The sequence below is a fragment of the Vipera berus genome (assembly GCF_964194415.1).
Source record: "Vipera berus genome assembly, chromosome: 1".
Taxonomy (NCBI): Eukaryota; Metazoa; Chordata; class Lepidosauria; order Squamata; family Viperidae; genus Vipera; species Vipera berus.
The window spans coordinates 232,048,233-232,064,891 of record NC_138202.1 but is presented as its reverse complement, the minus strand read 5'-3'; the positions used below and the strand labels follow the sequence as shown (position 1 = coordinate 232,064,891).

At 40.4% G+C, this 16,659-nt stretch overlaps 1 protein-coding gene across 1 annotated transcript in view; it reads left to right on the top strand.

Annotated features, from left to right (window-relative positions):
• The window catches only part of EYS (eyes shut homolog), a gene marked incomplete at both ends in the record, with an annotated part of 674,316 nt that overhangs the window by 536,972 nt on the left and 120,685 nt on the right, over positions 1-16,659 (top strand). The window contains 2 exons of the mRNA XM_081346243.1: positions 3,277-3,438; positions 14,628-14,778. Of these exons, the coding sequence (XP_081202369.1) occupies positions 3,277-3,438; positions 14,628-14,778 (313 nt within the window). The remainder of the gene's footprint in view (positions 1-3,276; positions 3,439-14,627; positions 14,779-16,659) is intronic.

The following is a 16,659-nucleotide window of genomic DNA, read 5'->3' as shown; positions in this document are numbered from 1 at the left end:
GAGGCAACTGGCAATTATACTAGGTATATGAATTCGAGGGAAATCTATGGAGATTCTCAGTCATTTCAGATCATGGTTGTCCCGAAGGTGCATTTTCAAGAGGCAGCTGGACTTTCTTTGGGTTTTTTCCTTGAAGACATTTTGCTTTTCATCTAAGAAGCTTCTTCAATTCTTCAGTCAGAATTGAAGAAGTTTGTTGGATGAGAAGCAAAATGCTTCTTTTCAAAGAAAAAAACAAAGAAGGTTCAGTTGCCTCTTGAAAAGGCTCCTTTGGGACAGTTCAGAGGAAGATTACCCCAAATTTAACACAAACTTCTAAGGAGAAAATATAGAAAGAAAACAAAAACCACAAATGTCCTATGCAATGTCTTCTCCACCCTATCCCTAAGGACATATCTGCATTTACCAGTTAGTACTTAGCTGCTTAGCTTTTCACCAGTACAAGTCACTCACTGCTTCCTAGAAGCAGGAACAGATGATGTCATCTGCCTTGGTGGAGCAGTGGGCTAATGCCTCCTTAAGTAACACCAGCTGCCTGCAATTAGTGCAGGTTCGAGTCCCACCAGGCTCAAGGTTGACTCAGCCTTCCATCCTTCAGAGGCAGGTAAAATGAGGACCCAGATTGTTGGGGGCAATAAGATGACTTTATAAAATGCCACTTGGGGGGGGCGAAAGCCCTAATAAGCAGGCATCATGCCGGCCACATGACCACGGAGACGTCCTCGGACAAGCGCTGGCTCTTCGGCTTTGAAACGGAGATGAGCACCGGCCCCTAGAGTCGGAAACGACTAGCACGCACGTGCGGGGGAACCTTTACCTTTTTATACATAGAATGAAGGCTATTGCTAAGCACATTGATTTGTGCTTCTTAGATTGTAAGCTGCCCTGAGTCTTCGGAGAAGGGAGGGATATAAATGGGATTAAAAAAAAAAATCTTGCTCCCATTCCCAGACTATTGCAAGTGTATCTCGCAATGAAGTTTTCCAGTTTTCATTTCAGACTGCTGTTTTCTGACTGGACCATATTAAGCATTCCAGTGCTTCAGTCCATTTCTCCATTCCAGTTCTAGTCCATCCTCTTGAATGGACAGCAGGGTTTCCATTTTAAAAATTGTTTTTTAAAATTAGTTGCTTATCTTCTACTCTGATTTTTGTATCTTTATTCTTGTGCAGTTCCTGTTTAAATAATCCATCTGTTTTATGCATTAAAAATCAATGTAAAAGAAGAAAGAAATGGGAAGAACGTAGTTGAAATATTAACTTAATAAGCCTGATTTCAAGGGTTCTGATGTTATTCAATGAAATCATGTGAGCTGTTGGCTCAAATATTTAACTTACACACATTCCACCCTCAGGTATAACATTTTGTCATCTTGAAGATGCACTGATGTTGAAACCAAGCTGTCAAAATAAATTTTAATCAATACATCTACTTAATTAAGCTATTTGCTAAAGTAATCATTTAGACACTGTATGGCAAGAAAAACCAGCTTTCTCCAACAACAGATTCATTTTCATTTTTCCAGTAGCTGTCATATGGTAAAATAACAATGAAAGGTTGATTATTCTGGATATAGCTTAGATATAGATATAGCTTTACATATGGCATGCCACTATTCCAATGAATATGGTTAATATGCTGCTTTAGATTTGTTGCAACTCTCACTATTGGGAATGTAGTAAAATATGATGAAGTCATTAATAATTATTATACTAAAATGATAGAAGGCATTTAGAAAACATAACATTGCTTTCAGTTTTTCAAATAACTTGGTTAAAGAATGAAAGTACATTAAATAAACTTTTATTTGGGTAACATATATCCTGATTCAGAAGAGAGTGTAGGATAACTTAATGTACTATTTTCTGGGAATGAGAGAAAGATTTAATTGTGACCAATACAGTTATTTGGATGTTTTCTTATTATTGCCAAAGTTTTGTAAAATTTGTATTTTACAAATTTACAAAATAATAATAATAATTACAAACCAATTTGTAAATTGGTTAGTTGGATATTCTTGCTGTCTGCTAGAACTTAGATTGTTCCATCATGTGGAAATACCTGATTGGAGCTGAAGCAGATTCAGACCTGTTTAGTATCTGGGTCAGAATCTTCCTAGGAATTCCAAAACTGTAGATTAGACTGGAAAGAAAAAGGAAAACAAACAAATAAAAACCTATCTTGGCATAAGGTAGTGACAAACAATTTCTGTGCTACTGCCAAGAAAACATCACGGTTGTTTAGAAATGGGCAAAATGTTATGTGCATGGAAGAGTGATCTGGAGTCATCTGCAGCTGTGCAAAGGAAAAGATCTGGGCTGTTTTATTCCAGAGTTTGTGGAGGCCAGGAACATTAGCATTGGACAAAATCAGGAAAAGTGACAAAATTAGGAAAGGGTAGTCCCATGGGTGATCTCCATTCGAGAAGGATGGTAACATCTTGCTGAGATCATCACTAGAATGAACAGTGACATGGAACAGTACTTCATCAATAGTTGGGGGGAGGGGAAATGAAGGTATTGGAAAGACCAGAGCTTGTGGGGCTGCCATTTTGGGATATTGGTAGTGGCTGAGAGAAAGGAAGGCTCTGGAAAGATCAAGAACCAACAAGTCAGGGACTATCCTTTCAAAAAAAAAAAAGCCACAAATGCTTTATCAGCTTGAAAGTGTGTATCCTGGACAAGAAAATCTCCTAGAATATAAGTCCTACCTCTGCTTTTAAAAATAATTAAAAAGACAAAATAAATAATTGGCTCAGTATTGTTGCAAGTAAAATACCAAAAGAAATTCTCGTTGGCTACTGGAAGCAGTTGATTTGAGGGACGGTGCTGGTAGTGGTGTGGATATTGCTGAGGAATAAGTCTGTAGACCTTTAGAGTTTAGTTCTCATTACAGACTTCCAAAGTTCTCATGGGTCTGTTCTTCTTAAGCTTCTATGCTTATGAAGATTCCCACTCTTATCTAGTTCTTTTCAAAGAGAGAAGAGCTTCCTCATATTCTTCTGTGTTGATGGAGCTTACAAGTCAATGAATAATTACGGTATAATCATATCCAGGATGCCCAGAAGAAAGCCAAAAGGATCTCATCAAAATCATTCTTCTTTTAAAGCAAACAAAATATCCTAAGGGAACAGGATGGCCTGTGTGACAAGTCTCTCTCTAGCCTACAAATTATTCCTTGCAGGGTATCAATGGTATGAAGTCATGCTTTCCTAGGGTGAACAAAGCAAGTCAATCTAATTTTCTATTGACAGTCTTGTACTTTTGTTTGTTCCAGATACAACGTTATTCTTTCCATCATTCAGTGGAAACTCCTATTTAAAACTGCCTTCACTATCATCCCTGTCAGATGATAGATTTTCATCAGGGCAAGAATGGAACAAAGTGACAATCTACTTAACAGTGAAGACAACTGCTTTAAATGGCACTCTCCTTTATGGTGAGCATGACTGTTTTATTTACATAGCGAGTCTCAGAAAGGCAAGCCTGCCCTATTCTTTCCTGACATCTCCACTCTCTCAGCTGGAGAAGGGGTCTGGAGGTAACTGTACTTCTAGTGAAAAAAATAATCTTCAGTCCGTGTTCTTGAATAGGAGATATCCCCTTTACCCAAAAGATGAATGGAATAGAACACAACCACCCCACTTCCCCAGGATTAAGCCTTAAAATGAGGACCCAGATTGTTGGGGGCAATTAAGCTGACTTTGTAATAATGCCGCTGGGGTGTGTGTGAAAGCCCTAATAAGCAGGCATATACATAGAATGAAGGCTACTGCTAAGCTTGTAAGCTGCCCTGAGTCTTCGGAGAAGGGCGGGATATAAATGGAATAAAAATAAATAAATAAATAGTTCCAGTTTATTCTTTGAATCAGAATCTTCAAGCCTCAGTGATTTTGAAGTGTGTGGATTTGAGTAATCTAGAAGAGAGAAGTTTTATTTTAATAAATGAAACAAAGGATGTACTTGAAAAACGGGATACTGTCCCATATTGTAGGACACTTAGATCTGCATACCAAAGTTAGCAATCTGTAAATCAACTAGCCAAGCTATTAATAAGCAGAGGAGTCATGTGGACCTCAGCAACCAGGTTGGGTTTTGTTTTGTTTTTTGCCAAAATGACAAAATCTGTGTAATGATATTGTAATATAAACTCTGTCCCTTACAAAACCACCATCTTCTGTGTTTTGACCCTCTGCAGATGCCAACATGTCCCATTCCCCCCCCCCCAGTTGCAAGACCAAAAATTGCAAGACAAAAGTTCTATAAAATCACAGAAAAAGTCAGAAAAAGTTATGTTGGAATTTAATTGGCTACACAAAGGACCAGATTTTCATGGAAACTGAAGGAAGTTAACAAGTCTCATATGTAAATTGCTGACTTTCCCTGAAGATCTTGCAAGGATGATCATAGGAAGGATTTTAAATTATGTCCTGTAAAACCAAATAAAATGTATATTGATATTGACAGAAGGAGAAGATGGTAGCAGTCTTCAAATATCTGAACAAATATCACACGCCAGAACATCGAAGGCAGTCCTCTTGGTTTCTGACTGCAAAATCCATAATGGTAGTGTCATGATAGGCAGATTCTGATTTAATATTCAAAGAAATTTCCTATCATTAAGAGCAGTTCAACAATAAAATCAAACATGCAAAGATGACTATTTCTCTGGAATGCTTTAGTTTCAATTCAGTCCCTTCAGTCTTAATAGTCCCTTTCAACTCTGAGATTCTACAATAGATCTCTCTGATAATTGTTGTTGCTGTTGTTAGTTGCGAAGTCATGTCCGACCCATCGTGACCCTATGGACAACGTTCATCCAGGACTTCCTGTCCTCTACCATCTTCTGGAGTCCATTTAAGCTCACACCTACTGCTTCAGCCACCTCATTCTCTGTCGTCCCCTTCTACTATTGCACTCAACCTTTCCCAGCATTAGGCTCTTCTCCAGTGAGTCCTTCCTTCTCATTAGGTGGCCAAAGTATTTGAGTTTCAACTTCAGGATTTGGCCTTCTAAAGAGCAGTCAAGGTTGATCTTCTCTAGGACTGACTGGTTTGATCGCCTTGCAGTCCAAGGGACTCGCAGGAGTCTTCTCCAGCACCATAGTTCAAAGGCCTCAATTCTTTGGCGCTCAGCCTTTCTTATGGTCCAACTTTCACTGCCATACATTGCAACTGGGAAGACCATTGCCTTGACTATATGCACTTTTGTTGACAGGATGATGTCTCTGCTTTTTAGTGTGCTGTCTAGATTTGCCATGGCTTTCCTCCCCAGGAGCAAGCGTCTTTTAATTTCTTGGCTGCAGTCCCCATCTGCGGTGATCAGGGAGCACAGGAAAATAAAATCTGTCACTACCTCCATTTCTTCCCCATCTATTTGCCAGGAATTGAGAGGGCCGGATGCCATGATCTTGGTTTTATTAATGTTAAGTTTTAAGCCAACTTTTGCACTCTCCTTCTTCACTCGCAACAAGAGGCTCTTTAGTTCCTCTTCACTTTCTGCCATTAGAGTGGTATCATCTGCATATCTTAGGTTGTTGATATTTCTCCTGGGAATCTTAATTCCAACTTTTGATTCGTCTAGCCCTGCCTTTCTCATGATGTGCTCTGCATATAAGTTAAATAGGCAGGGTGACAGTATAAAGCCTTGCCGGACTCCTTTCCCAATTTTGAACCAATCAGTGGTTCTGTGTCCAGTTCTCACTGTTGCTTCTTGATTCGCATCTAGGTTTCTCAAGAGACAAATAAGATGGTCTGGTACGCCCATCTCTTTAAGAACTTGCCACAGTTTGTTGTGATCCACACAATCAAATACTTCAGCATAGCCAATGAAGCAGAAGTAGATGTTTTTCTGGAACTCCCTAGCTTTCTCCATGATCCAGCGTATGTTGGCAATTTGCTCTGCCTCTTCGAAATCCTGCCTGTACTTCTGGTAGTTCTCGATCCACATACTGATGGAGTCTAGCTTGTAGGATTTTAAGCATAACTTTATTAGCATGTGAAATGAGTGGAATGGTTTGATAGTTTGAACATTCTTTGGCACTGCCTTTCTTTGGAATTGGAATGTAAACTGATCTTTTCCAATCCTGTGGCCACTGTTGAGTTTTCCAAATTTGCTGGCAAATTGAGTGTAGCACTTTTACTGCATCGTCTTTTAAGATTTTGAATAGCTCAGCTGGAATACTGTCACCTCCACTAGCTTTGTTGTTGCTCAGCTTTCCTAAGGCCCACTTCACTTCACATTCTAGGATGTCTGGCTCAAGGTCAGTGACCACCTTATCATGGTTAACAGGGATGTTAAGCTTGTTCTTGTATAGTTCTTCTGTGTAATTTTGCCACCTCTTCTTAATCTCTTCCGCCTCTGTTAGGTCCCTGCCATTTTGATCCTTTATCATGCCCATTTTTGTATGAAACGTTCCCTTCATCTCTCCAATTTTCTTGAAGAGATCTCTGGTCCTCCCTATTCTATTGTTTTCTTCTATTTCTTTGCACTGTTCATTTAAGAAGGCATTCTTATCTCTTCTAGCTATTCTCTGGAATTCTGCATTCAATTGGGTGTATCTTTCTTTTTCACTTCCCTCCTTTCCTCAGCTATTTGCAAAGCTTCCCCAGACAGCCATTTTGCTTTGTTGCATTTCTTTTTCTTTGGGACGGCTTTAGTTACTACCTCTTGTACAATGTTGCGAACTTCCATCCATAGTTCTTCAGGCACTCTGTCTATCAGATCTAATTCCTTAAATCTATTTGTCATCTCTACTGTATATTCATCAGGGATATGATTTAGTTCATATCTGAGTGGCCTAGTGCTTTTCCCTACTTTCTTCAGTTTAAGCCTAAATTTTGCAACAAGAAGCTCATGGTCTGAGCCACAGTCAGCTCCTGGTCTTGTTTTTACTGACTGTATAGAGCTTCTCCATCTTTGGCTGCAGAGCACATAGTCAATCTGATTTCTGTGTTGACCGTCTGGTGATGTCCATGTGTACAGCCGTCTCTTGGGTTGTTGAAAAAGAGTGTTTGCGATGACCATCGTATTCTCTTCACAAAATTCTGTCAGCCTGTGCCCTGCTTCATTTTGTACTCCAAGGCCAAACTTGCCTGTTATTCCGCTTATCTTTTGGCTTCCTACTTTAGCATTCCAATCCCCCATGATGATAAGGACATTGTTTTCTGGTGTTAGTTCTATAAGGTGCTGTAGGGCTTCATAGAACCGGTCAATTTCATCCTTTTCCGCACCAGTGGTTGGGGCATAGACTTGGACTACTGTGATATTGAATGGTTTGCCTTGGATTTGAACTGAGATCATTCTGTCATTTTGGGGATTGTATCCCAGTATTGCTTGTCCTACTCTTTTATTGACTATGAAGGCTACTCCATTTCTTCTGAGGGATTCTTGCCCGCAGTAGTATACCTGATGGTCATCTGAATTAAATTCACCCATTCCTGTCCATTTTAGTTCGCTGATACCTAAGATGTCGATGTTCAGTCTTGTCATCTCTTGTTTGACCATGTCCACCTTTCTTTGATTCATAGATCTTACATTCCAGGTTCCTATGGAGAAAAAATCTTTACAGCATCAGACTTTCGTTTCACCACCAAATACATCCACAGCTGAGCGTCCTTTCGGCTTTGGCCCAGTCACTTCATTCTTTCTGGCGCTACTAGTACTAGCCATCTGCTCTTCCCCAGTAGCATATTGGACACCTTCCGACCTGAGGGGCTCATCTTCCAGCATCATATCATTTTGCCTTTTGGTACTGTCCATAGGGTTTTCCTGGCAAAGATACTGAAGTGGGTTGCCATTTCCTTCTCCAGTGGATCTTGTTTTGTCAGAACTCTCTGCTATGACCTGTCCGTCTTGGGTGGCCCTGCACGGCATAGCTCATAGCTTCATTGAATTATGCAAGCTCCTTTGCCACGACAAGGCAGTAATCCATGAAGGGGCTCCCTGATAATAAAAAAGATCAAAGAATAGTTTTCAGTTAGCAGATGGGTTCATGACTGAAAGAGTCTTTGGGGGTCCCTATATATGAAGAGAACCCCATCCAAAATATGACTCATTTTCACTCACCTCACTGAAACCAGTCAATGAAGCTATAACCCCAACAATAATTTCAGTTTTTTTCACTTTCCCGTAGAGCTCCTATTTTACTGGACCATAGACTTCTATAGATAACAAAAGTATAGACAATAAATTATATTGACATCAAATTCATTGAGGGAAAAAAAGAATGGACCATTTGTTCCTGTGACTGCCAGAGTCTTAAAATAATCCTGGCAGGGCCTTAGATGGTGTGATGAGCTTTGCAGGTTCATTCACTGTGCCATATATCACAGCCATAACTTGCCAGCTAATTGATATCCAGTTATTCTGTAGGGAACCGTTACACTGTTACACTGCAGTTTTACCAAACACAATTATTTTCCCTAGACAAATCCAAAACAGTATTACATTCTTCAGGATCCTGCATTTATACTTTTGGGACAATTTTCATCAGCAGCCCAGCAGAGAACTAAAAAGCAGAACAGAGCCAGATGGTGATTTTGTAAACTATATGCTCCAGATGTTCAAAATTGCATAAAGGTGATTTCGAACCTTTCAGCAAGCAGAATGACAGAATAAGAATTGGAAGGAAACTTGAAGGTCTTCTGGTCCAAGCAGAAGACCCTATACCATTTCATACAAGTGGCTGCCTAATCTCTTCTTTAAAACCTCTAGTGACGGAGTACCCACAACTTCTGGAGGCAAGCCATTCCACTGTCAGAAAATTTCTCCTTATTTCTAGGTTGGTCCTCTCCTTGAGGAACACTTTCTCCTAGGTGAAGCATTCACAGAACGTTTGCCCATGTGCACCCAATTATGAGAATTTTGATGTGGATCATTTTGCAGTTGTCTCTTAAATCCCAGAAAAAAACCCTGCTGTATTCAGTAGTGATTATTGTCATTGGATTACAGTCTAAGAGTCAGCATACCTTGTGATGATAAGGCCTCAATAACTAAACTGAAATCATGGGAAAACAGCAAGGATTTGAGGCCTACTTTGATATCAGTGCAGAATATTACCTGTTTGGCTTTGATGAAATATTTCCACAGAGACAACTTAGGACTGAAAGATTTCCAAATTATAAGAAAGCTGTGAAACAGGATACTCGATGTTAAAGGTATTTGGCAGGAAAAAAATAGCTTGAGAAAATAAGTAGCAGTAACAAGAATCACAAATGAATAGGTAGAGAGGAGACTGGCAAAAATGCATTAAAAGCCAACAAGAACATTGTACGATACAACTGTTGTGTACTGGGTTCTTTTCTTGAAGGAAGAGATGAGGCGAGTGAGTTCAGGCAGGAACATGCTTTTATTGAAGATCAGGAACTGAACTGAGAAAACAGGGCTGCGATGCAGCTATTTATACATTGGCCTCTAGGTGGCAGCCAATAGGTTTAAAGCAACCTATTGACTCCCTTGTTCACTGACCCTCCACTACAATAATGTCCAGGGGCCCTGAAAACCCCTTGAATTTAACGGCCAGCGTGGCGTCGCCCTTGACGGTGACTCTCACATTTTGAAAATTGGTCAGGATGATGTCGGATGGCCTAAGCTTAGCCCACCTCTTGCTGCGGTTGCAGATGAACCGGAATGTAATGAGTGAAATGATGGACACAGATGACCCAGTGTCCAGTTCCATCCTGCAAGGGATGTCTTGTAGCTCGACCTGAAGTCGACATTTCAGCTTAATGGGGTGGCGAGTTTCCATGTGGCAAACACTCCGGTGGCTGGAGCAAAAACCCGACGCTAAACTGTCCCGGGGGCCCAGTACCTCTCCTGATCGGAATGTCCGATTGGTGGCTCAATTGGTGGTCCCTCTGGTGACCTCCGCAGACTGAAGCGATGTGGCCGGTCTTCCCGCAGGCCTGACACATGGCTGTCCAGAACCTGCAGTCCATGCATTGGTGGTGGCCGCCACAACTCGGACATTGAGAGAAGGGACTTGCCTTGTAAGTAGTCCCTTGTTGTTGGTTGCGTCGCCGTTGTTGGTTGTTGTGCCATTGAAGCTTGTCCACTTCATGGCTGCTGTTGGAGTCTTTAGCATGCTCAGCATCCTCATGGTGGATGGCCTCCTCGTGCTGTGTGCTTTTGGCGGGCCGCATGGCTTTCTTGGCCCCGCCGGTGGCTTCGTCCGCCATGATCTCCTTCAACGCATCTGGAAGTGATAAAGTCTCTTTGCTGAAGAGCTTCTGTTGCAGCTCTTTGTTCTGAAGGCCACAGATGAGCCGGTCTCGAAGCCTCTCTTCTAAATCAGTGAACTGGCACAGGCGTGAAGCTTGCCTCAAGGCCGTGATGAATTCGGAAGCTGTTTCACCTGGCTGGTGAACCCTCTGTTCAAATGCGTGCCTCCAAGCTATTACTGAAAGCTTGGGTTGGAAATGGTCACCGAGCCATTTCTTCAAGTCTGTGAACATTACAGACTCCAGCTGTGTTGGAGCGATCAAATTCTCCACGATGTTGAATGTTGCTGGGCCGCAAATGCACAGCAGCGTTGCGGCCTTCAGGCCGTCTTCGGTGACTTGATTGGTGCAGAGATAGTTCTCAACCCTGGAAATGTATGAAGACCATCTTTCTGGGTGAGTTACATCAAATTCTTCCAGCTTTCCGACCTTCACCAACTCGGGATGTCTTCGTGGCTGGGGCTTGTTGTCTTCTTGTCCTTCTCCTGCGTAGGCCCAGGGACTGGTCCACAGGGCTGGTGGTCACTAGCGTGGCTGTGCTAGGCCGACCGAGGGGGGGGAATCGCTTTCCCTGCCAGGCGCTTGCTGGCCTCATCCCCTAGTGACTCTCAGCTCTTTGGGAGGAGCAGGATCCCACCTTCGTCACCAGTGTTGTGTACTTGGTTCTTTTCTTGAAGGAAGAGATGAGGCAAGTGAATTCAGGCAGGCACATACTTTTATTGAAGATCAGGAACTGAACTGAAAAAACAGGGCTGCGATGCAACTATTTATACACTGGCCTCTAGGTGGTGGCCAATAGATTTAAAGCAACCTATTGCTGCCCTAGAGGCAGCCAATGGCAGCTCCAGAGACAGGTTGTCTGAGGAGCTGGGAGCCGTAAGCCAGCTTCTAGCTTAAGTAACCTTCCAGCATTCAAAACCCATGTGGTACACTCAGTAAAACAAGGCCGAATACATTATACCAACAATAAACAGAATTGTGTGGTCAGATGTAGGAGGAGGAGGAGGAGGAGGAGGAGGAGGAGGAGGAGGAGGAGGAGGAGGAGGAGGAGGAGAAGGAGAAGGAGAAGAAGAAGAAGAAGAAGAAGAAGAAGAAGAAGAAGAAGAAGAAGAAGAAGAAGAAGAAGAAGAAGAAGAAGAAGAAGAAGAAGAAGAAGAAGAAGAAGAAGAAGAAGAAGAAGAAGAAGAAGAAGAAGACTAATTGGATATTTTTTAATGAAGAAAGAAAAGTAGATTCAATAACTACTAACCAGATAATATATCTCTTCCCACCTTCTGAATTATTTTATTCCTTAAGAATCAAAAGGAATAAACTTGCCTCTTTCATTAGGTGTCAGACTTCAGGATGGACAGAGCTGTAAATCTCTACTCTAGAAAGAGCTCAATCAGCAATAGACAAGTGTAAAAGGTTTATGGAAGATTCAGAAGAATAGAGCACAATACCAATAAGAAATAACCAACCCTCTCTTCAACAATCCCTGGGCTCCAGCTTTATAAGGAGATGAATCCCAAACAATGAATCCCAAACAAACATTACAGAAATTGAGGGCATGAAATCCACAATTCCATGAAGCAAGCAGAGAGACTGCTATACAGTAGGAAGGCTGGAACAGTAGCAACTATCTTAATGAACAAGATCTCACATCCAGCAATCTGTAGAGAGGCTCCTGGATAGCAATTGCTACACCCTGTACCTCTGTCCTGAAGTGTCAGCTGATGCCATATCTAAAACCCCACTGGGCAAATTTCTGAAAGGATCAGCCAGGTCTCAATGATGCATGTTTGTCTGGCCCTCTCCTCAGTCGTTAATTCACAGACAATGGAGACCTTATCACAAGCCAACCTGGCACTGAGTACCAGCAGCTAAAAACCAGGGCCTCTGAAGTTCTGCTAACTGGATAGAGGGGCTGAGATTAGGGAACTAGAATGCAAAAGAATAATACATTTTGAGACAGACCTCTTGGTAATACAGGTAATCTTTCCTTAATGATTGGCCCCTGAACGGCCATTCAAGGTTAGGATAGACTTCAAAAAAGATACTCACATCTCGCCCTTGTTGTTATGTCTGCTGCACTCCTCTTTCCCATGATCAAGTGATCGCATTTTGGCAACTGGATTGCATTTACAACTGCTTCAGTGTGTCACACAGTCATAGGACCTTGATTTGTAACAATTTGCCATTTTCCAGCAGAAAAACAGCACAAAACACCCACTGGGTATGCTGAATTCATTTAATGACCATATGATTCACTCAATGACCAATTGAGTCAGGTCATATGGTAACTCATTTTTAAAAAGGCAATAAATTACAACCAAAATTCAGGACTCAGTTGCTGTCATAAATCAAGTTCTGCCTTTGGAACAGACATGGATCCTTGCTGAGATGAAAAAAAGGAGGTTTCCTTATTACTAAACAAATGTTTGAATTCTGCTTCCTACACAACAAACTTTGTTAAGGTATGAGAAAAAGAATTGAAAAAAGTATTGTCAGATATACAGGTAAAATACATAACTACTCTGCCTTAAAGGTACACTAATTTGGAGATTTTTCCCCCCTATGGCTATATAAGTGTTGCTTCTGTGTTTTCTGCAGGGGAAAAAAAGAACCAAGACTTTACCACAATATGCATGATCAAAGTTTGAATATACATTTGACCATATTCCAGGTGGCATATTATGCATGTTCCCGTAATAAATTATTGATAAGAAAAGGTATTTTTGCTTTCCCAAATGTTGATGTTTGAAAGAGAAAAAAGTGCACCGTTGGATCAAGAACTGGAGTATTATGGCAGTTTCAATTGCAAATATTTTGCTTGCTTTTTAGATGCAAATATACCGGTAGTCCAGCTGGATGACAAACTTGAAAGAACAAAATCATTTAAATTTTTATTTTATTTTTTACTTCAATTGACTATAACACATGAAACGTTGATACATAACTGCAGAACTAATTCCAGCATTTCTAATGTTCTGTTTCTGAGATGATTTTAGATGCCTAAGTTTATCATCAGTGATAAGTCCAAGTTTCAGCTGGCTCATGCCTCATTCTTCCTTCTCTATTGCTTAAGAACATCTCCCTTTTGAATGACCATCTCAAAAGATCATGTAGATGATTGACATCAGACTTCATTCTATTCCATTGATGGGTTGTGTGCATTCAGAATCTCCTGCAAGGTCTTTAGCTGACCAATCATAACATTGGTCTTGTAGCTTGTGCTCTGTGCAGCCTTTCTATTGTTGCCTTCAGATGATAATACATTATCTTTAATGGACAACTGGGTCTTAGTCTTTCAATACAATAGGTCCTTGAGCCAAAACCTGTGAAGGGATGTTTGATGGTCCAGGATGGTAAGGTTATCAGTCAGACTTACCATTCTTGGCTTTTTTCCAATATTCTCTTGGCCACATAGAAAAGTGATTCTGCTTTCCCACTGCTGTGCGGATAAGCGAAGAAACTAAAGACTCCCATCATTTAGGAAGACTTCACAAACCAAGCGAGTATTGTGCTGTTGGGTGCCCAGAGATAAAATACAGTGAGTCCAGGTAGCTCTTCACCAATAAAAAATATTTTTCCATTGCTTAAGATTCTTAATTTTTCTTAAGTGCCAGTGGGATATCGGAAGCAATTCTCCATTGAGGAAAGAAGCTCAGCAGAAGTACCAATGTAGAGCCATCACATTAGTAATGATCATATTCAGCAAACACCAATACTGGTGCCAGTGGTTTTATGTGCAAACATCATTAGTTTGTTTTGCAGTCATTACTGCAAAACACACTTGAAAGCAGAAAGGTCCAAAAAGAATACTATGTACTGATGACCACCAAGGAAACTTCACTGGAAAAGTATAATTTGAACTTTCATAAACTGATGATGATTGTGGGTTTTTTTTCAAATATTCTTAATATTGACTTATGTTTTTCCATGTTCATGTAACTGTATTTAAAACTGCTTTCCCCCCCCCCCGCCCCTATTTCTAGAGCCTGTGTCAATAGAAAAGTGTGACTGTGGTTTGTAGAGTTATGTAAATCCTTTTTTAAAAGCTACTTTTTATTCTGAGCAGAATTGGTGTGTGTTATATTGGTTTCTGGAATAAAAGAAAGCTACAAAAATACTCACAATTGGGTGGGAACTTTAATGGAAAGGAATTGGTGAACAAGGAAGATACATAAAAATAAAAATAGATACTGAACTATCTCCTATTCTGTATTATTTGATGGAGGCTATTCCTATAGGTAGTGGGGGAAAGGACATTTCTCCACTATCTTCCCTCCCCTCCACCAAAAAAAGAGAGAAAAATAATATGAGCCAATTGGAAAAAATCAAGATGGAGTGTAAAACTGAGCAAGAACTGAACTTCTTTATCTCTGTGTCAGTGTCATATAAATAAATAATCTCATTCTTTTTAAAGCTGGTGATGAATACACAGAAAATTTCCTTCATCTTTACCTCATGGATGGGAAGCCAACTGCTCAGTTTGGCTGTGGCCCTTCTCCAAACATTTTGACAGTGACTGCCAATCACTCCATTAATAGGGATGTCCTTGTACCAATCACACTAAGGTAAGACTTTCCTGTACTTAAGTGAATGATGACTGAACATATTACATGCTTGCTTTCTTACTAATGAAAACATAAGAAAAATCAAATGAAAGGTCATGCATAGTTACCTTTAGAAAAATCTATCTATCTATCTATCTATCTATCTATCTATCTATCTATCTATCTATCTATCTATCTATCATCTATCTATCTATCTATCATCTATCATCTATCTATCTATCTATCTATCTATCTATCTATCTATCTATCTATCTATCTATCTATCTATCTATCTATCTATCTATCTATCAGCTATCTATCTGATTTGAATGCTACCTAACTCTCAATGATTCTGGGAGGTTCACAAATAAAAACATTAGAAAATGCAATGAAACAAAAGTAAAGAACAAAAGATGGCAAAAATGACAAGAACCATACAGGAACAATAACAACAACAAAACAAACCCACACCATCCAAGGGGGCTTTACTCACCCTTGCCAAAGGCCTGGCAGAAGAGCCAAGTCTTCAAGGCTACTTCAAAACATTACCAGGTTGGGGCAGTCTGATTTTTGGGCTGGGGGGAACCACTTCTCATAGGGCAGGAACTGCTCTCATTTCTCTAGGAAAAATCAGAGATGAAATATATGCCTTCTATGAAGAATATTTCCTATGCCATCCCTGTTCCTTGGGTGAAAAGGACTAGGCAATAGATAATGAGAAAGATTCCCCGGCTGACATCAGTCTGAATATACCATACAAAAAGAGATGGTATGGGAATTTGACTTGAAATAAGATAAGCAATATACATTCCATTGAAGAATTATAAATATAATGTGGAAATAAAAATGGTGCTGGGGCTTTGAATAGACCTCCAAAATGAGCATTGAAAATGTGTAACTTATTTTATTTTTTGCTGTTAACTTGTGTATAGATTACCAGTGCAGCTTTCTCAATCAACTTTAAAGTCCATAGAATAATTCAATTAACTTCTCACAGTTCTGCCAGTATTAGGGTGATGTCAAAATCAGTATGTTGCAACAGAAGTTTGGACTGGAACTTTTAATTAATTCCAGAATTCCTGGCCTGTACAGAAAATGTAGATTTGTCTCTGACTTCCAAACACAAACCAAGGGAGCTGAAATAACAGTGGAGGAGTGTGTGAGCCCTTTCTCTCCATTGCATAGACAGGCTCAGCTGATAATTCATACTATGAATTCACCTAGGTTCATTTGCATAATCTTTGTCTGTCAGAAAATTGGAGGAATTGGAACTTCACCCAGCTTGTCATTTGCAGAAAAGTTTATGTATACAGACGTTGCAGCCAAGCCTTTCCTCACTGGCCCACTTCTTCTGCAGCATCCCCAATCCATAGCTCAGTTCTGCAAGGCCTCTGCAGCTATGAATCCATAGCTCAGTTCTTGGCTCCAGTGGCCTCCCAAAAAGTCCTTTGACTGTAAAATGCAGGCCGGAGCTCCATTCTCAGCTGCAGAATGAAGCTGCTCCTTCAGCTGCAGAAAAAGTGGGCTGGCTAGGCGGGGCTGTTGGTGCCGGAGGTGAGTGGAAAAGATACACACACACACCCAAAATAAGACCTGGTGCCTCTTTTGGAGGCAAAAATAAATAAATAAAACCAGGTCTTATTTTCAGGAAAACATAGTATTGAAGATTGTCTGACTTGAAGGAAAAGATAACATTCAACCTGCTAGTAGTATTTTTACCCTAGATAAAAATATTCAAAGAATGGCATTTATCCTTCTGAAATAATCAAGCCAGAGTACCAGAATCACATGGAATGTGATTCCTTTGATGATACATGTCAATATAATAAATTAAACATCAGCTTTATATACATGGCCTATTTTGATTTTTATGATGTACAAGGAGCTTGCAAAATAAATTTA